Genomic DNA, 24,989 nt, shown 5'->3' with positions numbered 1-24,989 from the left:
TTAGCTGTATTACCAAATAATTAAAACAGAGTTTGAGGCAAGCTTTGCAAGAACGATTCCCAGATGTGAGCTAATTTTGGTCATTACATTAGAGATAAGCCACTGCATTACTGAGCTGAAGAAGAAAAGCATGCACTTTGATGGAACCTTCCAGAAGTCAATGCTATTTGCTTTTTTTCATTTTCCCCACAAACTGTTTGAAAGACAGACTATGAATTCTTTGTCATCCATAATATGTTACAGCTTTTTGGACAGTCTGTGTGAGAAATGATTTTCAAAGCTTGCTGGGATAAAGTGGCCATTGTAACATCTTTACCACAAAGAACATCTGCCTACAAGTTCTACTTTCTTTGACCGTTTGTGAGAGTATTTTGGGGAGTGATATTTTTCCCTGTCTTGACAGGCTTCTGTGCTTGAGGTCAGAGTACAAAGGTAATGAGAGAGAGAGAGAGAGAGAGAGAGAGAGAGAGAGAGAGAGAGAGAGAGAGAGAGAGAGAGAGAGAGAGAGAGAGAGAGAGAGAGAGAGATTCCTAAATATACAAATACAGCCCTATCACTTCATATAATGTAACAAGAGAGAGACAGAGGAGAGAGGAGTGTGTGTGTGTGTGTGTGTGTGTGTGTGTGTGTGTATGTGTGTGTGTGTGTGTAGTATGCTAATACTTCAAGCATAGCCTTCGAGAATGTGATGCTCTGATTCTCCAAGCAGTTGGAAAGTTCTGGTACCTCCACATAGGGGTCCAGATGATTTCCTTCATTTCTTTTCTCATTAAAATTTTGATTTCCAGAAATTATTTACATTTTAAGTGAAATTAATGTATTCAGCATGGCACATGAAAACAATGAGCACCCCATTCCAATGGCTCTGTTCATCTTATTTATAGAGTACTGTAGAACAAAGAAATACCTTGTGTTTTTTCATCTAAAATAGAACTGGAAGCCCTTTAAAGAAGAGAAAGCCGAATTTAAGGAGCATTCCTTCTGACACATGCTTTGGTGATATTTTTATTACACCAGGAGTAGACATGTTTTGTATTTCCCAGCTCCCTCCAAGCCTCTGAATATTAAACATTATCAAGCATGTGGTTGGTAGACTATATAGATATTTTATTGTCACCTCGTCAACCAGCAGTGGTATTTAATGTCTAAAAATGCCATGACTATGTTTAAATTCTGTTCAAATGACTGGGTGTTTTATCTTTCACTCTTAAGTATCTTAACAGTTGAGGCACAACTTGAAAGTTAACTCCTTGACATTTTCTATGTTACTTAAAAAAGAGAACCTAGAAAAAAAAGAGAGAACAAAAAAGCAACTACTTATTAAATAGATACCTTTATATTTGATAAGAGGTCTTTGCTCGTTCCAGGAAAAACAATCCATATATCAGTAGCAATTTGTAGGACATTGTGGTCTAGGGTCTTGGCAGTTGCTAGTATTTATTACCTAGATTGTTTTTTCTTGAGACAGGATTTCACTATGTAGCTCTGCCTGGCCTAGAAGACATGATGTAGGCCTTGAACTCAAGAGATCCACCTACCTCTGCCTTCCAAGTGCTGAAATAAAAGGCGTCTTCCACTCTACCTGACTGCTGTGAGGATGCTGAATAAGTGATATGAAATAGGCATCCTCCTTATAGCAGTTGACTTACAAAGTGAGCTACCATTAGGAGGGGTGTAACGTTTACTGATAACAGTAGTGCCCGCACCCATGACTCCCATACTAGTGATCAGTCAGTTCTAGGCCCTCCCGAAAACTAAGCAAGCACTGTAGCAATGAACTATAGCTTTAGCTATCTTTTATTTTGAAACAAGGTCTCACTAAGTTACTCAGGCTGGCCTTGACCTTGAGGTGCTCCTACCCCCAAGACAATTGGGACCAACAGGCATGAACCATCAGATCCTACTTCACAGTAGGGGTACTTAGGACAGCAAGATGGCTCAGCAGGTTAAGGTACTTGTAGCTCAACCCCCCAAGTTGAGTGCAAACCTAGGTCCCACCTGGTGGAGAAAGAGAACCGATTCTCAAAAGCTGTGCTCTGACTTCCACACACGTGCCCTTATTCATTATTTATCTACAATAAGTAAATAAAAGGAATAGGAAAAAAAGTAGCCATATTCTAAAATTTCTATTTTCATTCATCGATTTGGGGATATTATATGAGAGTTGCAGCAATTTAATGCTCCAGAAAGCAATGCCAAATACAGAATCTGTGTCAGCCTAGAACAAATTTATCACAAGAATTTTTAATTCAGAGAAGTAGAAAAACAGCCTGAATCACATGTGAATGTACCCACAAATAGGAGTCAGCAGAGTTGGATCAGTTGAACAACTGCAAGGGGGGTGAGGGAGGGACAGACATGGATCAGGTCATAGGTAGATGTTTCACAGGAGAATTAATCCAGAACAAGCAGGTTAGGGAAACTGGTGACGTTTTGAGTATGTCTGCAGTGATAGCTCTAGATTCAGCTGGCCTATTGTACCATTTTTTCCTGGAAAAGACAGCACTTGGTTCAGTCCTTGACTCTGGCCCTACATTTAGAGTCTTAGCTTTGTTTCTTGTGATAAAATGCCTAACGAACTGACTGACAATAATATCCCAGTGAGACCTTTCCTTGCATAACAGTTCAGAGGTCTACTGACCCATTTCTGTTACCAATTATCCTCTAATAAGAAAAACCCATAGAGCAATGCCACCACTCTGACGTTGTCTCACCATTAATTATAGATAGAATATGCCTCACTTGTCTCCTATATTTTAAACTCCTTCACTTATTTCTTTCCACAAAATTTATTTAGTATAGTGATTCTGGATCCTGGACAATAATTAATATCTGAAGAGCCCTCAAAGAGTCAAAAAGACTCAGGTTCAGGACATCTAATCAGAACCTGTGCAAAAGAATGTAAAAGAAACCATCTTTAATTGCCTTCCCAGACAGTTAATAGGTACCACAGACAGTAGTACATCTATATGGTGTTAAACCTGCTAGCATTTAGCTTTGCAATAAAAGACATATGGTTGGTTTATACCTTGATCTACCTTTTTTGTATGTCGAACATTTATTATGCTTTCCCTTACATAAATTAACTTTCAAATACAGCATACTGTATCTTCATTGATAAGGAAGAGAACTTTTCTTAAGTAAGATAATACATTTGTAGTATTTGGTAGTGTGTGTGTTTGTGTGTGTGTTTGTGTGTGTGTATGTGTGTGTGCGTGCGTGGTTTGCTTGATGGTTTTGCCATTTGTTTTTGTTATGATTACTGGGAAAGTCTGCTAAACCATTTCTCTGATCTTTAACTCAGACTCTGACCCACAGCTTCTTGCCCAGCATCCTTGCTTGTAAGGGGGAATTATTGTAGGATGGTCACCGTAGTGAAATCATGAGAGGGGTAGCTCTGAATTCCCTGTAGGCTGCTTCACAGCAAAACCAGACAAAAAGGAGGGAGAGGTAAGTAAACAGAAGGCATGGAGGGGCACCAAGGTCTGTCTAAAAGGAAGGTATAGAAGCCAGGGCGCCAAACACCAGGTAGTTGCTAAGACACCCCAGGTAGTCTAGACAGAGTGCGCTAACTTTATTTAGTTGTATAGAGCACTGTGAGAAATATCCGATGTGTCTAGGACATCACATTTTACTCTGGTTGTAGACCTGCAACCCGTTTGTATTTAGTCTGTATTCGCTCTCAAATCCATGTGTTACCTCTCTGTCTCTTTCAACACTTCTCTAAATTCCAGTTTGTCATTTTGTATCTCCTCATTTTACATCTCTCTCTCTCTGCTTATTTGATTGTAGAGAAAAATTGAGGCTAACGATGGATTAAAACCATGTTTTTTTTCTTCTGTAGTGGTTGAATACTCTAGCCAGTGAGCAGCTTTTTTTTTTCTTTTAATGTCATGAAGACCCAGACAGGCCGCAACAAAAGGCAGTAATCAGCAGCATGCAACATCTTCTGTCTGTCTGCTTCCAGCTGTAAACCGGGATGTTTGTGCTGACCTCATGGGGGAAGGCTGGCTGCATAGCAAATCTGGCCAACTCTAACCTAAACCAAATGAGTTTGTATACAGTGCAGCAGCTGTAACCCAGCACACCAGATGATAGCCTTGCTCAGAAGGAGATGCTCCTAGGCAATGGTGACCTCTTGTCTTCCAAAGCAGAAGAGTGCTTTGATCATACACACACACACACACACACACACACACACACACACACACACACACACACACACACACCCCACAGGGCCTCTTATAGCTCTGTTAACTTCTCATCTCCTAGCTGCTGGGAAAGCAATGAGTCTGACTTACTTGGTCAGTCAAGTGCAGTTTTCCAATTCTTGGACAACTCAATGTTTTTAAAGGATATTTTCTCATCTGCATTAAATTGGTCAATGTGGTATTTCATTGCAGGTCATTTATCTTTCTGTCTCTGCTCCTTTGGTCAAATTTCAGCCAGCCCCTTCCACAAAGTCAGTTCCTACTATTATCGCTTCTGTATTGTCATGCAAAGAAGTCCCACCACTGCTGCATAATGGTCTCCATTTTGGTCTTTCAAAAGCTCCCAATAAATTTCAAAACTATATGTTCTTACCAAACCTCCATTAACAAGTGGCCATAGACAAGTTGCAGTTTCTATTGGAGTTAACTATTCATCAGTGGAGTTAAATATTCATTTCTTTAGCTAAGTTCTCTACTCTGGCTACCATGTTTTCTGCATCTCATGCTAAAGGACAAATAGCGAGCACAAGATTCCTGCATTAGGAATCCTCAATAGAAATCATGTTTAAAATATTTATGTTTAAAAATGGCAAGACGGGACCTTTACTACAAAGGTGTTTGGGTTTGTTGTTGTTGACTGTTTTCAACTTTTGACTTCGAACCTTATAGAAAAGAACCATTCCTTTTAACCCTCATCATTACAAAACTGGGGGAAATCATAAGTTGTATAAGGAAATGGCATAACATGAGAAGACAGCTTTAGGTTCCTTGCATTTGTTTACTTAACAAATACTTTATTTTCATGCAGATGGTACAGAGTACCTGAAATCACCTTTTTTTGCATATAAGGTTTTGGTTTTCTACAATTGACATGCCATACTTCTAGCCAAATGCATCATTTAAACCAGAAACTCTTGGGAACTTTAGAATCTTCTGGAACCAGCAGCTTTCACTTACCATCCCATTTAGATAGAGAGTGATGCCTTCATAGGAAATCCTATTGTACCCATAACAAAACAGGCTCTTGCCAAGATCTCTGTCTGTGTTCTATTTACTAGTGTGACTGATTCCATGACCTTGGATGTTTTCAGAAGTGGTTTCCCCCCCTTATTTAGTGAGCTGTGAATTCACATCAGTAGGATTTTAGAGGTAAAAGTAGTCAACAGTGAACAAAAGAGTGTAAATGAGTCTCCTGAACATTGAGAAAGAGAACAAGAGGCACAGAGAACATCCTTCCTGATTCCATCATATAGAGGTAACAACGCAAACCCTCCTGCTAGACTGTGTTTCCAGATGTGGTCACCTTCATGACATGCAGGCAAGGGGAGATAGTGGCTGAAACAGGACAAGAAGGGGGTGGTTTCAGTTTATAAAAGCTCATTAAGTTGTGCAATCATCACATATACTTTACAGCAAAGTGCTTAACCTAACGCTTAAAATTGAGGAGGGAAATAGACAGCTGCTTCGGTAAAGCAGGACTCATGAGAGGTAGCACAGAGGCAAGTCATCACGAAAACCATGGGTCTGTGGCAAGCACGTCATTTCAGAGCTCAGCGCTGCCTGGAAGCTGTGATTAGCAGACAATTTCACAGCTGCTTGTTGACTGTGCTTACTATGATACGACACATGACATTCAACATGCCCAGGCTCCAGGCTTGGCACAAGATGTGGGGATATATTGGTAGCCAGACTAATCCAGCCAGACCCTGAGTTCATGGAGTGTGGGATTCAGGTTTTCAAACTGACCCTTTTACATGACCTGTCTGTTGCATTTCTTAATTCGCGTGACTATTAGTTCAGAAAACCACGTATTTCATTTTCATTAAGGCAGAGTATGCACATCTCTTGTTTCATATTTCCAGGATTCAGGGAAGCGTGTTCAGAGAATTGAGCATCCTCTAAGGTGCTTTATGAGACGACACCCTGGCCTTGCAAGAGGGCTTGGATAAGAACACGGGGAACTCTTGTCAGGGTTCCACTGGGCTGGAGCGCAAGAGTGCCTTCATTTCTGGGTGGGTAGGCTCATTCACTTCATTTGGCTGTCAGGCTTGTCATTTGATAGGACTCTCATCTGCATGTCAATGAGGCTTGAAGCCCATGGAAAGAATTAACTGGCCTGAGATGTTTATGAAACTTTTCAACAAATGCAATTGAAAGGAAAGTTGCCCTGACTGAGCTGATTGTCTTGGAGCAGCTTTACAGTGAAGTAATCATACTACTATTAAGTGACTCGAGTTATATGATATTTTCAGTGATCAGCCTGGTAGGAGTTTCAACATTAGCAGAAAAAAACCAACTAATCAAAAACAGTAAATGAAACAACCCCTCTAAAGCCCATTAAGTGGCCTTTTATTTACTTTTATACTTTTTAATTTACTAAAGCACAGTGCAAATTTAGGCCTCCTCCCTATAGGGACCCTGTTTTTGTTTGGTTGGTTTTTTTTGGTTTTGTTTTGTTTTTTATGAGACAGGGTTTCTCTGTAGCTTTGGAGGAACCTTGTTTTTTGATTGCATTTTTAAACAAACAATATTAATCTCCAGTTGTGTTTCTTTTCCTTGAGGAGTGATTAAAGAAAACATGTTTGTTTTTCTAGGCATCATTCCTAAATCTGCAAGTGCCAAGATATAAATTCTGGCTTTATGTTCCAAGAGGATGTTTAGGCTTTGAGGTCACATGATTTTTAAGTAGCAAGCGGTTCATGTGTGAGAGCATGTGTGGCTCTTTGTTCAAGAGCTTAGCTTCATTTTACAGGCATTTTTAGAGAGGTAAGCAAATTCCATGCAAAAACATCCCTTTCTTGTCCATAGGTTGTATAAACAAAGATTAAGAAACCCGAACTGAAATTTAAAACATTGCCTCAAGGATCTAAACAAAATGTTAAAGCCCCTCAGAAATGTGTGTGTTTCCTTTTTCTTGTGTAAATATCTTTCACATATAAGATGATTCTCCCACCCAAGAAAAACCTTATGAGATAGCTTTATATACAAATCCTTCTAGACTGAAATGAAGCCATATATGATCCTCTGATTTTTTCCTTGGAGTCATGCTGAAGCAACTCCCACTATTGGTACACATTGAGACACCACCTTATGGTGCTATAACATCATAAACTCAGTGTATGAGGCAACAATTATGTCTAGCCAAAATGACCCTTGAAAGCCTATTAAATTGCCCATAAAATCCACCTTAACATAAACTCAAAGCTGCCAGGATTTCCTGTAAAATTGGAAAATCACTGTCTTTAGTATCTGATGAGGTAGGACGATATTGCAGTGAGAAATACATTAAATGCCAGGAAAGCCCCCAGCATGGGAACAACCCCATACCATGAAATAAATAGGAATCAAACAGGGAGATAAACAGTTATCTTGCTGTTTGTCGCCCAGGTTCATTACTAGACTCTGAGGGGGATGATAAACAGAGCATTCTGTATTATGTCACTGGCCTTGTTTTTCCTTCCTCCACAAGGTTATTTCAAGTTAAATGCATACACATAATGACACCATAGCACGTGTGAAGTCCTGGGTAGCTTTTCTACCAGTGAGCAAGTTAGGAACTACTTTGTTGAATCCAGGGTTTAAAAACAAAGAAACAACGCTTACAGTGAAAAAGGTTGAGGTTGCAACCCAGCTCTCCTGTTGCTGCATGTCTTAGCTTACGATATACAAAAGCACTTTGAGGGTTGATGCCACTGACGTATGTGTAGATCATGTAGATGGTGTTTAGCACTATTCTGAAGTATCTCATAAGTGTTGCAAGCATGGCTGGCTTTCCTTTGTGGGATGGCTTGAATGAGATGTCCCCCATAGTCCAGGCAATTTAGTACTTGGTCCCCAGTTTGTGGCTGTTTGGGGATGCTTAGGAGGTGTGGCCTTCCTGGAGGAAGTCTGTCACTCAGATGCACACTTTGGATGCCTCCTGTTTGTGGTTGTGAGAGGTGAGCCCTCAGCCCTCAGCCCTCAGCTGCCAGCTCCAGTCACCATACCAGCCAGCCTGCCTGCTGCCACCCAGCCCTGCCGTGGTACTAATGGACTCTCACCCCTCTGGAAGCATAAGCTGGAAGTAAACCTTTCCTTCTGTAAGTTGCCAGTTACAGTGTTTGTGTCACAGCAACGAGAAAGTAACTACAATAAGTTTGTTAAGAGTCATGACAGACGTATGCTTAATGTTGAAGCAATTCCTTTGGATCAGACTAAGGAAAGTGGGAACACTTATCATTGTGTTCACATGCACACAACACACACATGCACACAAGCATGTGCTCACACACACACATTTTTCTAAGGGATTTTCTGCTTTGAACACTTCCAGGACTTTGGACACTTTTTTCTTTTCTTGATTCCAAGGCCAATATCTCCCTAGTTACCTGGCTGGGGGCGGGGGCAGAGCTACATTCTTCCTCACAAGCAAATATGTGCACAGCGTGCATTGCCATGATACATTCATAATTGAACCACATTACTGTTCTGCAAAGTAACTGGAGCATCAGGCCTGGACCAGAGTGGTACCCTTTTAACTGTCCATTGTTTCTTCCCTTCCTCTCTTTCACTTTGGTCTTCTACCTCTCTCTCGGGGCTATTATTCAGGGTAAGCCATCTCAGCACTCTTTCCCTGAAAATCATTCTCCTGGCTCCTATACTTCCTAGTATATCCCCAATCCTTTGTTACATGGGGCCCTGAAGACTCATACATCAGCTTTCCTCTCTGACACTTCCCCCAGACCCTCCCTCTGTCTTGTGTCATGTCCTTCTCGCTCCGCTGAGCTCACTCCCACCTCAGGACTTTGGCCTTTCCAGTGGCCTCTGCCTGGAAACTTCTTCCCCTGTATTTTTACATTCCTTGTTCTTTGTTGTGAATTACATCTCTTGTAAGAATGCCTCTTTTGACTGACCCTGTTTAAATGGACACAACTTCTCCCCCATCCTCCCATATACCCCCACCCTCATTTCATGAGCCTGAAAAGGTTTTATGTACTTACCGTTGTCTGACTAATCTACCACTACTGTGCTGCTCAAGATTGGCAGCCGTGGGTCACAATATGGAACTGAAAGGTAATGGATTAAAACCGAACTAGATGCAAGTTCATTTCCTAGGCTGCTAACCCACACCTCCAAGTGCTCAGTAGTTACACATAGCCAGTTGCCACTATATTGGATAGAACAGGGTATTTCCATAAAACAATAAGCTATGTTAAGCTTCACAGAAATGAGATCCTAGGACAAAGAGTTCATTTGGCTTGCGTACTACTGAGAGCCCAATGGCCACATCCAACACGCTCAGCTGATGCTGTATCGTGTTAAGCATGTATGAAAGGATGGGGACCTCATAGTTTTCAGGAGCTCTTACCCTCATATCTGCCTTCAGTCTTTCCAGGTCATTAAGGAGGCTATAATTCAGGATTAGAGAAATTAAAATTTTGCTTTTCAGTATGTAACAGGAAGCTTAGAGAATATTTAATCATTGCACAAGAAATCTCACCTAATGTCACATTTCACCTAGCCTTCTTAGAGCTTTGTGCTGGGAGGAGGACTACATCTTCCAGATAAACTCTTAAAATCACATCTAGGATAAAGGTACATTTTCCTCCAAGTCTCTGTTTAGCCTGACAGACCATTTTTTTTCCTCTCTTTATCTCTGTAATATATGTATTTTTTGCTGGCGTCCACCAAGGAATATGGAATGCTTTTCCTGTGCATTATTAATACCATTTTTCTGCATTTGCCTTGAGAAAAAAATCATACTTTAAAATGGTTTATTAATTCTTTGAGAATTTCACACAATGCATTTTGATCATATCCCTGGATTCCTCCCAGGTTTCCTTCCAGCTCTCCAGGTTCTCTCAATTTCTTAATCATACATTTTAAAAGTGCCTTTTACAGTTCATGAGCTTGCAGCATCTTGTACCATGGTGAGCTGGTGGGATCTGCTGCTGCGTGGGGCTTGTTGCTGAGTGTTGATTGAAAACAGCGCTTGCCCTCTGGCATGCTTCAGAACTAATACCCTTGAACTTTTGAACTCAGAGAAACTTCTGGATATACATTAGAAGAAATAAGTAATCCAAAGTCAAGAATTTGTGCCTTTCTGGAAACAGATCAAGTAGATCTCAAAAAATAAGTTTGATTTTTTAATAGTTTCTTGTAACTTAATGTTTGAAAATTTATCTGAAGCAATTGCAACTTCATGTGAGATTTTAAAAAGAACAACTCTTCATGTAAAATTGTTTAGATAAAAAATTAATGAAGATAGATGTGAAAATTATTTTCAAATAATAGTTTCAAGGATACTAATTTGCAATTTGGTTTTAAGGAAAAGAACATTATTTAAGCCCCAAATAATGCATTCAATCATGCTGTGAAATCTAAGTGCTAGAAATTTATTGGATCTGAACTATCAAAATAATGTTAAGGCACTTAAATTATTGAGCAGGTTTCTTATCCAATATTATATTTTCATGAGAAACATGAAATTTTAGACCTTAAATAACATAACTGTAATTTGAAGGTCCATTATGCCTTTCTCTGGAAACCTTGATGAGTTGTTTTCACTTAATCAGAAATTATGAGAGAAATATAATAGTTATCAGTAACTTGTATTAATTTTCTTTTTAATTGGAAAGGGCAAAGTCTAATTGGCCTGTAAAAGCTCCCTGATGGGGGCAGGGGTAATAGCTCATTCAGCGAAGTGCTCACTGTGCAATCATGAGGACCTGAGTTCAGTGCTCAGCACCTATACAAGATGAGTGTGGCTGTGCAGTATGTTGATTACGCCTTGGGAAGGTGGACACAGATGGAACTTTGACGCTCAATGGCTCATTAGCCTAGATGAATGGTTGCACTCTTAGCTCAGTGAGAGACGCTGTCACAACACAATAGATAGAGACCTATTGAGAAAGATATCTGAAGCCTGTACATACATGTACACATGCATGTGCACACTAGATACACACACACACACACACACACACACACACACACACACACACAAAGCTCAGTGATAATCAGCCTAAGTATCTGCAGGATTTGAAAGGAATATTTTATTCCTGGACATGTATAGCTATTCACAAATAGTAACACCTTCATCTTCGCAAGAGAGAAAGCCTCACAAAACAAGGGTTCCTTTTGTCCCGAACAAAGGGGAGCCCTAAGAATCTGTTGGATTTTCAAAACCTTTCAGCAGTCAGGTGTGATATCCATGTTTGGTTTGATACAGGGTATTTTCCATACACAAGGAGGAAAAAAATGTTCCACAGAGTACCTGAAACCATTCTCCACTACTCTGTTTTTCATTCTGGTGTGAGAATTGCATTTGGCTCATTGAAACAGAATGCTTAGTGACGTTTCTTCTGAAAGCATCCTCAAACAAGTGCGTTTGTAAGAATGCTTGCATATGCTTTGGATGCCCACAGCAGTCCCAGCTGAGCAGAATCCCTACAGGCAGGTGGGGCTGGGGCTCTCCCGCCTGAGGGCTACACCTCCTGGTTCCAGAACAGCAAGTGGATAGAGTTGTGTTAGTGAGCTGAGGATGACTGGTTCTCACTAACTCCAGCATCCAGGACTACATGTATTATCCTATTGGGCTCATTTCTCATGTGGACTGTAACTCTTTAACTGCCAGTTATTGTCCTGATAATTAATGAATGTTACAGTATGCCTCCGTTATTATGTTTAAAAGGGGCATGATTGTACCAAAATAGAAAAGCAGGACAGTGTGGTTTAGAAGCCAGGCAGGCAAACCACTTGCCATGTGGTAGTGTTCTAATATCTCTTTAGCTTCTGGACATTCTCTAGCTGAGAACAGTAGTTGGATATGAAAGGGATGCTTTCGGAGGGGGTGTGCTATATTCGTTTGGCACTTAAGTTTTATTTTTGTAGTGTCTGTAAATATACTCAAGCCAAACTATGGCTATATGGACCACAGATAATCAAGAGATAAATACAGAAGACCAGAGGGGGGGGGGAAATGAAGCTAATATATAACATGGAACTGTTCTTTTAGAAATAAGAGTAAAAATTAATGTGCAAATAAATAAGGCAAACAACTAACTGGAACTGTCTTGAAAGAGAGCGCCTTGTAATTATAAAAATAATTTAATAAAATTTGCATCAAATCTTTGGAATAAACTAGATGACAGTTCTCTATACAGAATTATACATCATATTATGGAACATCCTTACTTGGTTTTACTTTACGTAGATTAACGGCAGAGTCAGTTTGGCTTAAATAAAGCTTACATCCTTGGATTTCATCAGCTTGACCAATCTTTGCTCTTTGGGAGTCAGATCATTTGTCCATGAAGCTTCCCCTCTCTCTTCATGTACAGATTTCTGTACTGAATCTTTAGATATTTTTGAATGCCCTGCGGTGTGTTTCAGTTACTCAGAATCACATTCTCCGGCTTCATGAATCCTGACTCTTTGGCAAGCTTTGAGTTTTCCCTTCCACCCTACCCAAACTTTATTTGTTTTGCACTAAAGAATGGTTTGAATTCTCCCCTATCAGTGAGGCTCCAAAGATGTTGATTTACTCCAGCTGAAAATGTCTCATTTCCTTGTCACTGCTGACCTGGATACTATTTGCTTGTCTAACCAAGGTGGAGATTAAAATCAAACAAGAACCCAAATAAAAATAGTGGATACAGAGAGATGCTACTGTAAGTAGGGATGGATATTTTCATGTTCTGGTGCCTTTTGTGTCCTATTGTGACCTTGAAACTGTGGGAAGTTTGGTAACTAAAATTCCAACATCATTGTGTCCTAGAGGTCCCCAGTGTGATTCTTTTTCAGAATGTTTGCTCTTCCTGTCCCCTTGGCTTTTCAGAGTACTTCCTTCATCAGCATCATTTGATCTGCTACCTCTACCTCATTAGTTTCTAGTGACAGCAGAAAGAGGTGGGGAGAGAGATCATTTATGCATGCATTAGCAAAATCAAAGTTAACCATGTAGAAACTGGCTAAATAAATGTAATTTAAGAAAAAAATTAATTTGGAAACCTCAGCTAGTAATAATGGCCATTAACGTGATCTTGTTAACATTCTACTCTTGGGGACTGGACTTATTTAAGAATAAAAAGGAGGGGGTTGTATGTGAGTAGTCTGAATTCCCACTGAAAATCGTCATTCCCTAATCATCACTGATCTGAATGATTGAGTCCTTTTATGTATCTAATTGAGATGGACCATATAATCCAACGAGAACAGTAACAATAGTAATAACATCCCCTGGGCCCTTGCCCCAGCCAGTATTGTAAAGACTTTCCCTGTGTTATCTCATTGTACCCTCCGAGAATCCTCATAGTACTCCGAGTTCCTGTTTCTTAGGTGAGGACACTGAGTCTCTGTCTCTTAAATGCTTGGGAAGGATGGGTGATGGAGTAGAAATCTGACAAGAATAGGAGATAAATGTAGATGCTGTCGCCCACTGAGGTACAAAGAGACTAGCACTACAAAGGTTTTCGGCATGGCTCAGCACAGGGTAACCTGGAAACCTACCAGTCTTGAGGCTTTGATGACAGCCATTAAGTGGGAAGAATAATGATGACAAGCTGTGTTTCCACTCTGTTAAACTCGGAGCCTTTTACAGGAACTACAGCACTGACTTGAGTAGCATTGCTGCGGATTAGAAAGGGAAATTTAAGGCTTATCAGTTGAAAGGGAATGCTTCCAGTCAGGGAACTCAAAGGAATGTACAATAGTTACCAAGTTCAGAATCAGATTAACTCGGGGAAGAGAGAGCTGGAAAAATATCTACATTTCACCAGATAACAAGGATGGAATGAGCCAAGAACTCAGTTGGGGCTTGATGGAATGAACCAGAGCATCCAGTGAGCCTGAACTGCACATGAACCACACCCAGTGGCCTTGGCAATGCCCCCTTCAAAGTGATACAGTGATAACAATGACGCACAGACTGGTTAAATGGGGAAACAGCATGTGTTCTGGCTTGCTTCACCTTGGAAGTTCTGGAAGGTGTCTATAATTATTCCACTCTAAACATACCTAGTCCTGTCTCTGAAAAGACTGGTAAGGGTGTGAGCCTTAGACAACAAATGCAGCCAAGAAGGAAAGATTCTATGCTTTAAGCATTAAACTGAGATGCTAAGTACCATGGCTGCCCTTATTTCTCTCTCTGACTCAATGTCAATGCAGGTAGTGTCACCTGCATGTCCTCTTGCCACTCCCACCAGCTGCCATTTCTCCATGGAACACAACTCGGTTTGGAAATGGCAGAGATTCTTTTCCTAAGGCCTGGTATGAATGAATACAACTAACAAGGGATCTGGTTGAGCTTGGTTATCTGTTCCAAACTTGTCTTGGGGGAGTTACATCTTGAAGGGAAAATGGGTGTTGAACTCAAATCAAACAAACATGTTTAATTTGAGAATCCAATAAGATTTAAGTATCAAGGAGAAAGGAAAAATGCAGTGTTCCTGTTGCCAGGCTAGTGAAATAGGTCAGTGAGTTAGAGGCACTTATGTACAGAACTGACAACCTGAGTTCAATCCTTGCCTCCCACAAGGTAGCATAGGAGAATGGATACTGAGAGCCATCCTCTCTCTCTCTCTCTCTCTCTCTCTCTCTCTCTCTCTCTCTCTCTCTCTCTCTCTCTCTCTCTCTCTCTCTGTTACACACACACACACACACACACACACACTGAAATTAAATTTAAATTAATAAAATTTCTGTTGCCTTCCTCTGGCTTTGGGTTAGTTTCATTCAGTTTGTTTGCCATTTTGAAATGTTCATAGTTCAAGCCTTATAGCTCTACAGGATATAGTCTGTCATGGTAAGGAAGGGATGTGACAGGGGTATGGGGCAGCGGATCACATTGCTTCCAGAGTCAGGAAGCAGAAAAAAATGCAGACACATGTTCTGCATGATTCTTCCTCCTCATTAAGTTTAGGGCACCAGTCCATGGAATGGTGCTGTCCACATTAAGACAAATAGTTCTACCTCAATGAGCTCTATCTAGAAAATCCCTCAGACATGCTCAGAGGTGTGTCCCCTGGTGAAATGTCAAACTGGCATTGAAAACTAATCATCACAGCCCCTGGAAGCATTCAGACACTGAGTTTATGCTCAAAGACAGTATTTGGAACTCTGGTCTCTCATAAAGAGCCCAAGAAGAACCTTCCCATTGTAAATGCAAAGTCCTTCTGTGGCTCTGAACGTGGTTTTTGGGAGGCAGCACTATCAAGAAGGAGCAGTCCCTTAGAAGACTTCCACATTCCTGTTAGTTTCTGAGTGCGGTTTGACTTCCAGGATCATGTCACACCTTTCTCCGTGTGTGTGTGTGAACATGCACTACAAAAATACATTCACACGTAAATATGAGTTGGGTATATAAACAAGTGCACACACTTGTGTCTGTTTATGCTGTAGTGTCACTGAGAAAGTCCCATAAGGAAACTAAGAAACAAAGCAAGCAGGAATGAGCCAGTGTTTTAGTCTATACAGTTTACCCCGGGTCTTCCGTGTTTAGATTGTGAGGGCAGTCCTTTGACAGACTCCCAGTCTAATAGATTGGCTTAGAAAGATCCAGGTATATAAAACGACTCCGTCCACTTTACTTACTAGCTCACCATGGCTTGCAATCTCAGGGGTCTGGAGACCCCATCCCCACTCCCCAACCCCCTAAGCCCCAACCCCACTACAAAGTGTTCATGGGAGGAGATGAGCTCATGAGATCAACTGCTTCTGTGGGGAACTCCTCCCCTCTGGTCCTCTTGTGTTCTGATGGGTCTGACCCAGATTGTGCCTACAAAGCTCTGCTGTCTGGGACTCTAACTTTCCACTTCTGGGGTCCTCTTGCTTAGAGATGTTTTCATCATGGTCTGTTTCTCAGATTCTCTCATCTTTCCCTGCTACCATGTTTCCATCCCTGGTTACTGAATCTAGTATATCCAGAAGTCAGCAATTTCTCTTTCTACTCAAGGTCTTGCCAGCCCACTGCTCTTAGAGCCACGCAGATCTGACTCAGTCCCAAACCAAGTGAAACTGATCAGGGTCACTTAGCCTAGGTGAAGCTAATACCTTGTAGGGTTATTGTAAGGATTTCAGAAGATAATGATGTATCTGAAGGATCAGTATCCTTGCTGGGCTTAATAAATCTTACTCCCTTCTCCCACCAGAGTAGCCTGGAGCTCTTATCCACATTTTCCCAGCACTTAGCACAGTAATATAATTAGCAACATTAGTGTATCTAAAAGGCAATTACCATTTAATTGTTCTGGCCCCATCTAAACTGAAGTCCTTCTCCATTCACTTCTAATTTGGGGGCTAGGCAGTTTAGTCCTACCCTGGCTAGTCACACAATCACACTCTTCCAGAGAATTAAAAATAACTGTGGGCAGCCACTGGCTACGTGGTCAAAGATTCTGAGTCATTTTGGAGTGGCATCTTTCTTTAATGAAGGACCCTGCAAAAGTAGCCTGTCTCTGCTCAGAGGCTTCTTACTCTGTCTAACTCCATCCGTGGTCTCATCAATAGAGATCAGTGTCGCCATACAGACCCAGATCAGGAATCCGGTTTCTCGGGTGTCACCTTAGAAGACGTTTATTTACATAATATACTCAGTTTAAAGGAGTAGAAGCCCTTCCCTCAGCCTGGGAAGTTTGTCTTAGCACTGCTGTGAGGATATAATGCTCAAATGAAGGCAGCATGCTGTGTTTTAGCTCCTCCCACCCCAGTGACACAGAAGTGAACAGCAGTCTCTAGTTAAGAGCCGGGATATATATATATTTTTTTTTAATTTTCAGGCAAAAGTCTTTAGAAGTCCACATGTGCCTCTGAGGAAACGGAGACTGCCTTAAGCCACACGGAAAGCGTTTGTGTCAGAACCGCTCTCCATGTGATTGTGAACTGAAGCAAAAATCTAAATAACTTTTAGCAGTTTGAGATTTGGAACACAGCCTGGGCCATATAAATTCCCGCTTAGTTCCCTTTCTGTTAAATCCGATGCCAACATAAATGGAAGCCATAGAGTACCTTTGAACTCCTTGGTTCTCAAGTGACCTCAGTGAAGTTAGATTGGCAGAACCAGTATTTGGTTTTCAAATTAGTTTTTTTCATTTCCCCCTTATAGGAACCACAATTGCCTTCCTTGGTAGAGGATGCGGTGTTGCTCCAGGACATATGCATGCTCTTGAGAAAGGGCTTTCTGCTAAAGAAACCCATGGGTGTGGTCCTTGGAGATCGCTGGTTGTCACCCAGGTTCCCCAGTAACTATATCCCAACTCAGTCAACTCTGTTGCCCTCTTCTTTTCCCCTACCAAAACCAGCCAAAGTGGCTCAGAGTTTAATGATGCCTCTGCTAGTTAGGGCAAGTTGGCATAGCTTTTCTAAGCTTCAGATTTCTAGTCTCTGGCTGGGGATTAAAACTAATACCTCCCACATGGATCTCTATCTAAATACTTTTTAATTTGACAAATTATACATATAAATATATATACATATGCATATAGTGTGTGTGTGTGTGTGTGTGCTTCATTTTAGCCCCCCCATGCCACGTAAACAAACATCAGTCTTCTAAAGAGGAGCCCCAAGGTCCTTTGAAGCAGTAAAAGACTTTTGTGGTGAGCATGCTGAAGTCAAAAGGGCAGCTTGCTGGTTCCATTGTGTGGGTCCTAGGGACTGAACTCAGGTCATCAGGCTTAGCAGCAAGTGACTTTACCCACTGAACCATCCTGCCTGCTCTCTCCAAATATTTTGTTCTTATACATGTCTTGATTTTATTCCTCCAACTGTTCCCTCATCCACTCCCTTCCTTTCCTATCAAACTCTGTGTCCCATTTTCCCCACTTATGATAACTTTTGCTATCCAAAATATTCTTAGATATGAGGCCTTCCACGGGAGCATGGTTGACTTATCATTATGCCTATGCTTAGACATTGCCACTGTGGGGACTCATGATTGTTGGATATAGCCTTTTTATTCTTAATTCAAGTAAGGGATCCTAGACTGATGTACAGAATGCACGAAGTTCTTCATGAGGTTCAGACGTGTAAACATTCATACCTAGTAATAGTGAAAGAGAAAGGAAAATATGAATTGCCATTCAGTATCTGTGTGACTTGTGTAAATCAAACTCTCCCCCAAATAAGTACATTTATAGGCTTCATCTGTTGGATGGAACAATTGTAAATCAATTAGGAGATGCAGAGAGTAGTCAACAGAAGATCTCCAGTTTGTCAGTGTGTGTGGAGAAGCATTGAGAAACAATCATACCAGGCTGTGTTAGTCAGCTTTTCACTGCTAGACCAACTGAGAACACAACTTAAATGGAGGACATTTTTACTTAAGTAAAATGTCAAAGGCTCTACCCGCATAATCTCCCCATTCTGCCATGAACTCATCAATGGATCATCCCTTGATGATGTCTGTGAAGGTGGGTGTATGTTCCTGCGTTCGTGAAGGTTCAGGTGCACAGACAAATGTGTGTGTATACATGTAGACGCCAAAGGCCAACTTCAAGAGTCATTCTTGAGGATCCATCAACCCTGATGTTAAATAGAGTCTCTTACTATGGCCAGGAGCTTGCTGAGCAGGCTGGACTGACTGGACAATGAGCCCTAGGGACCCAGTGCTGGGACTCTGAGCTTGTACCACCATGCCAGGCTTTTTCTGTGGGTATTGGAGATCAAACTGAGGTCCTCATGCTTGTGTGGGAAGCACTTTACCAACTGAGCCTTCTTCCCAGTCTCTCCCAGTTACCTCTTCTTAGCACCAGCATCTAGGGACAAAGTCTTCAACACATAAGCCACTGTGGAGGATGAAAGACTTCAAACCATCACACTAGATTTCCATCATTTCAGTTGATAGCTCTGAACTTGCTCTCTGTTCTTCTATTTCCTCATTCCTGAAATGAGATTGATGTTACTGGTTAAATCATATTATGTTTGCAATGCAAGACAGTATATCTTGTTTAAGTTGGTGGGAAGTTAATTTATAGTTTATAATAATGCATAAACATTATAGGTATTATTACTTATATTGCTATGATCATCAGAAATAAGGTAGATGCTTGTACTTTACACTGACTAAGGTTTCTAAGGAAATAAAATTGACTGTAAACCATATGTTCTCTGTTATTTTAGCAACCTATTAAAGAAAATGGAGTTAATAGGAAAGTGTCAACTTCCAGCCTCCCTTCCATTCCCATGGATTGTGGGGCCCAGACTTCCCACCTGCCTGTACTGTCAATAACTTCTTATCACATGAACACTAGGAGTTTCTCATACCCTTGAGGAAAAGACTGGGAGAGGTCAAATACTGGCTTTACCACTAGATAGATAAGGTATCAGCTAATTTCCTACCTCTGTAATCTGTAATTTCTAGTTTGGCCAAAGTTATACTTAAAAAAAAAAGCTGAAAAGAGACTATTTTAAAAAAACCTCAATTTGTGATATCATCTAGCTTTATATCATATTTATTATTAAAATTATAATATATATATATATATATTAGCTGACTGTGATCTCTCATCAAGAAGTCACTGAGCTTCATTTTAAGAAGACATGAGCACAAGTGCTCAAGGCTGTACCAGCCAGGTCCAATGTACCACACTTGATCAGGCAGTAGCACGTGTTTTGAAGGTACAGGGTAGGATGATTGATGACAGGACCCACAGACAATTTCAGAACAGGTAAAGTACAGCTGTACAACCCAGCATGACAGTTTTGCTCAAGGAGGGATCCCATCACATCTGTCTCAGTCTGTGCAATTACTCTATCGTGCGTTCACAGTGACAAAACCACCTAACAGCATTTCTCAGAACATGCTTCCTCTGGTAAATGACACATGACTGTAGTCAAACACCAGAATGCATCATTGTGACACAGGTGCAAAACAATAATTCATCTAAAATGTATATTAATGGCAGGTAGACGTTTACGTGTCATGCTCTTGCCCTTGCTTCATGCTCTCCTATAATCTCTAGGAGAGAAGTCATCCCATCCCTTGTGCTCTGGGAGAGAAAGTCCCACTGATTGCTGCCCAATGGTTAACTATTTGGGAGACTTGGCTGTGAGGACAAATCCCATGTTTATTTGTCTCCCTCCTTGCGCTTCAATTGCTTCTCTCTGGTTTCTTTCCATTTCCCTTCCCTGCTCTCTTCACCAGCATGTTTTTTTTCACCATCTCTTCTTGTGTCCCGTGAGGTCATCACAACAAGTGTTGTGTTCCCGCTTTCAAAAGATGAACAAATGGTAGAGAGGTTACAACACTGTGTGTTCTTGTGTGATCACTCTCATGCTATTCCTCCCATCCTTAGTTTGTCACTTTGTTATTTTGTAATCTGCCTTGTTGTTTGTTCTTTTTCATTTTCGTGCATGAAGTGTGATGAATTCAACCTCCTGCTATCTTTCCTTCCTTCACTGGCATCAATTCATTCTCCTCTCTATGATTATTGGACACTGATCATACCTATAAAGGAATGACACACTTAGGTATGACAACACTATAAATACATTTCTGAGAACTTTTAATTACATGGTGATACCTGTGCCTCTCTTGTCACTGTTAAAAGTCCCTGGGGAGGATAAAACACAATTCTCCTGGGAAGCCGCTCTGTTTTCAACAGCTGGTCACTGAAGCAAGCAGAATTCTGTCACAGACAATGTTGGAACAGTGACAGTGTACCAGGGCAGGATTTTGTCAACCTAGTAGGGGTAGGGAAAGTCTCATCTGGTGTCAGTAAAGACCTCTTAAACAGTCTGTAAGCCTAATGAACAGAGTTGCAGAGAAGCAATTTGCAGTCGCAGTTCAGCATCTACCATGAGGCCCTCTGCAGACCTGTTCGAGATCATCGCCTGTGCTGTTCTCATCCTTGTGAGCTTAGTAGGAAACACATGTTTATTTTATTCTACAAGCAAGTGCATCACTGGGGGCCTGCAGACATCCTTTCTTCTCATTATCAGCCTGGTGTTTGTCCACCTTATTAAAAACCTGGTGGTGAACGTCCTCAAGATCGTTTACTCTTCTGGTATCTTGTTGGATTCAGTTGGCTGCAAAGTTCTGCACTTCACTGCAGCCCTGACAACGACCCTGGCCATCTGGTTCATGTTACTCTTTGCTTTGTTCTACCTCCGGAAGCTTTACAAAATTGTCTACCCCTTGAGCGGGCCTGCAAACCTGAACCAACAGAAGTACTCCTTGAAGGGGATTTCTGCACTTTGGGTGGTGGGTGTGGCAGTGTATATCCCAGTGTTGGTATATACTAGAAAACTAGAACACCCGAATTCTGGAAATGATACAGTCTCCATGTCTACTAACAGAATTTACATGGATTGCTTGACTGACTTTGGAAATGAACAGGTAGAGCTCTACTACGGGAAAATATTTTTAGTTTTGATTGATATTCTTCCTTTAGCTGTCTTGGTATTTGTCTGTTTCTGGATGGCTCTCCTCCTCCTAGAGAAGAAAAAGATGACATATGGTGACATCTGGATTGGAGATGATGATTCAGAAACTGAGGTCCTTCGAGGGGCCAAGTTCAGTATCTTGTTGATGTTGCTGATCACTCCACTTTGGGTTTCTCACTTTGTCTTAGTCTGTTTCTTGAAGGACTTGGCAGCCTGTGTCTTTATTCCAGCTGTTCTCACAGCTCTCTCCACTGGCTTCTCTGCTCTTAGTCCTTTCTTGCTTATGTTGGTTAATTACAAAATGAAGTTGGTGTCCTTCTGTGGAGTCAAACAGGAAAAGTCCATACCACAGCCTGCAGATGTCATTCTGTCTCCATATGCTTAACGACTGAGCAAATGAACTCAAGTGAAGCTCTACAAAGCTCCTGTCACTGGGTGGGGGGTGTTTCAAAGAACAGTTTCTGAAAAGATGGCTAGAAAATTGACAGCTCTAGAAATTAATTTCTGAGAGAAACTTTGCAAGGAGAAACAAGAATACTAAGTTGTTTGTAAACTGAAGAAAAACAGCCATCATGACATTTATTATTTGGGACAGTGGTCCTCAACCTACTGATGCTGTGATCCTTTAATACAGTTCCTCATGTTGTGGTGACCCCCTACCATAAAGTTATTTGGTTGCTACTTCACAACTGTAATTTTGCTACTGTTATGAATCATAATGTACATATCTTATATGCAGGATATCTGCTATGCGACCCCTGTGGGGGTCTCGACCCATAGGTTGAGAACTGCTGACTTAGGATACCACTGTTTTGTTTTTTAAATGTAGAATTTCTACATTAAAAGAGAAAGCCAATGAGCATCACTCTGTAAATGATCTCAGTGTGGGCATCCTGTTAAGTGTTTAGTCTGTGCAATGTGTCGTATTTAAAAGAGCAATGTTACTGAAACTGAGGCCAACACTTCCTAAGCAAATTCTTCAAGATGCTATGTTTTTTCCTGTCTTTCCCCCAGGCCTCCCAAATACTGGCAATGCATCAGGTAGGTGTGTGATGCTCAGTGTTTTCAATTTTCATCATAGTATCTCATGTAAGGTGGGAGCAGATTTTATTCATTGCCCCTGCCCTAGGTCTTTAGTAAAATACATATAGATAAAAAGTATTGAATTGAAGTATTAATATCTGCTTTGTCATATTCCCCGAGTGTGTATAATGTATGGATATTTGGTTGCTCTTGACATATAGCTCATTCTCCTTGCTTAATTACATAAACATATACAACTACTTTTTTCTTCAGAAAAGAAAGAGCATTGAGTTTACAGACAATTTTTTTTCTTTCTGCCTTTGGTCATTAAGTTGGTATATTCACAAATGACAAGAAATTATTAAAATCCTTATAATTATTTGCTTCCTAGACTTGAATTCAATTTTGAAAGCATGTTATAATTCTAATTAAAATTATATGACCAGGTTTTTATTTTTATTTTTTGTAGCTAGTCATTTGTAGCTGCTTAAGCTCTTAGGTTACAGTAAATAATTATTTTAAATATCCATGCATAAATTTGTGTACAAAGCAGTACAAATAATTCTTTTTTTTCCACTTTCTTGAAGTAGAAATATACCTAGAGATTATTCTGCTGTAGTGAATGGATCTCATGAAATTGAGATTTTTGCTCTTAAAAGACTGTCGAAATTATAAATCTGGATATCATTTACATAAGAGACTTACAATATCTCAGTTGCTAGGGAGTTTTGCAGAGAAAGTAAATTTCAAGGAAAGCAAAGCCACAGTTCTGTTATGTTTTGCACCATTGTGTGTCCTTTACTTGACACAAAGAATTAAAAAAAATTCTGACTTCAGCCCTTCTGAGACTTCCGGGTGGTCTTCATGGGAAATGCTTAGTTGAGTCCACCGAGGCAGCTTAATCAGAGGGCACCAGGCATGGATCCTGTATAATGAAGTTAACATCTGGAGAGATGGAGGATGTGGGGAAGAGGTCGCCATCTTTTAATTCAAAGCAGATGTAGCCAAAGCTAGGAATAGCCATTGATCTTAAGTAGTGGTTCTCAAATATGGTTCTGGGACCAGAAGAAACAGTATGATACAGGAGCTTGTTAGCAATGCAGATTCTGGGGCCTGACTTCAGACCTGTGGAATCAGAAAGTCCGGGTTGGAGGCAGTGATGTTTTAATGAACCTTCTGGGTGATTTTCATGCATGGCGCAGCTTGAGAACCACTAGCCCAGGGTTGCTCCAGAGTTTAATCCCCACAAAAGATCAGAATAAAGCCAAAATAACTGACTCAAGATGTCGTCTTCAGTGCTCCTTGTGTGTGTTGCTTCCATGTCTTGCTTCCCTCTAAAACAGCAATCAGGCTTGCCATCTGTGTTCCATACATTGTCAACAATAATTGCCAAGCGAATAAATCCACTGTAGAAATTGTCATTTTTGCAAAATTAGGGATAAAGCATGAACCTTCAGGTGTGCAAACAATTTGAAACTTGGATTTGGATCATTTCCTGTAGTATCTAAAGATCCAGTTTCCAGATCATTCTGCACTTGTGTCCGGAAACCAGTGTAAAACATGACTGGCTTAGGCCCAGCTCAACTTCCCAGTGCTAGCAATGCCTCTTTTTTCTTCCCAGACATTTTCATCTGGATTTGGCCTCATTAGATTATAGTGTTGTCCTTGTGTAGTTGGTTAGTTTCATCTATGAAGAAGAATCTTGTGCTTACTGAATATACCATAGTTCTCTCTTCAAATTATTTTCATCTTAATGCTTTTCTCTTCTGAAAAGTTATATAGCCCCATCAAATTCTTGTTGGAATTCAAACAGCATGAATGAGGATAAGGGAAAGTTGACATACACTGTTAATATTGCATGTATTGGTGGGTAAAACTGGATCAGGACTGTTGGGAGGATTTTGTATAGCCTTGGAAATGTTTCCCGACGTTGTCTCCAACTACACAGGATCTTTTACTGTGGCCAACACAGGATTCTAAACTCTTCTCTCAGGGGACCCATCATACTTCCAGCTAGTCAGTTCCTTGCCTGACTTGATCAGACAAAGCACTCTATCCAACTCTAGCCCATTCAGCATGTCATTTCATTAAACACCAAGTCCTTTCTGAACCTAGCATCTCAGAAGCTCCCTCTAAGTCATGTTCAGCAAGTCAAATCAAATGTTCCTAACCTACTGGACTTTAAATTTTTGAAAGAGGGAAAAGCATTCTGTATGGTTGTTTTTCTTGTCTGAGGCAAACATTCCCTTACTTCTGCTGAATAGAGGAGTTGTTCAACCACAAACTATCTTACCTTCCTTATTCTGTCTTGGTTCATCCCAACCTATATGGTATCCCATTAGAAATGACACCAGGAACTGACCACAGCATACTTTTCTTTTGCTGTGGGTCTGTATT

General features: G+C 40.7%; 2 protein-coding genes across 5 annotated transcripts in view; both read left to right on the top strand.

Annotated features, from left to right (window-relative positions):
- The window catches only part of LOC101826352 (synuclein alpha interacting protein), a 132,023-nt gene that overhangs the window by 33,997 nt on the left and 73,037 nt on the right, over window positions 1–24,989 (top strand). The window lies entirely within an intron of this gene.
- Window positions 20,983–21,954, top strand: LOC121138869 (neuropeptide Y receptor type 1-like). Its single transcript, XM_040741823.1, has one exon. The coding sequence runs from the start codon at window positions 20,983–20,985 to the stop codon at window positions 21,952–21,954; it is 972 nt and encodes a 323-aa protein (XP_040597757.1).

Source organism: Mesocricetus auratus, unplaced genomic scaffold, assembly GCF_017639785.1.
Source record: "Mesocricetus auratus isolate SY011 unplaced genomic scaffold, BCM_Maur_2.0 Super-Scaffold_6730, whole genome shotgun sequence".
NCBI lineage: Eukaryota > Metazoa > Chordata > Mammalia > Rodentia > Cricetidae > Mesocricetus > Mesocricetus auratus.
The sequence above is the reverse complement of the archived record's forward strand: the minus strand, read 5'-3'. Positions and strand labels throughout refer to the sequence as shown.

Bases quoted from the DNA above. Each gene is read 5' to 3' on its own strand.
- LOC121138869 (XM_040741823.1), top strand. From the start codon at position 20,983: ATGAGGCCCTCTGCAGACCTGTTCGAGATCATCGCCTGTGCTGTTCTC.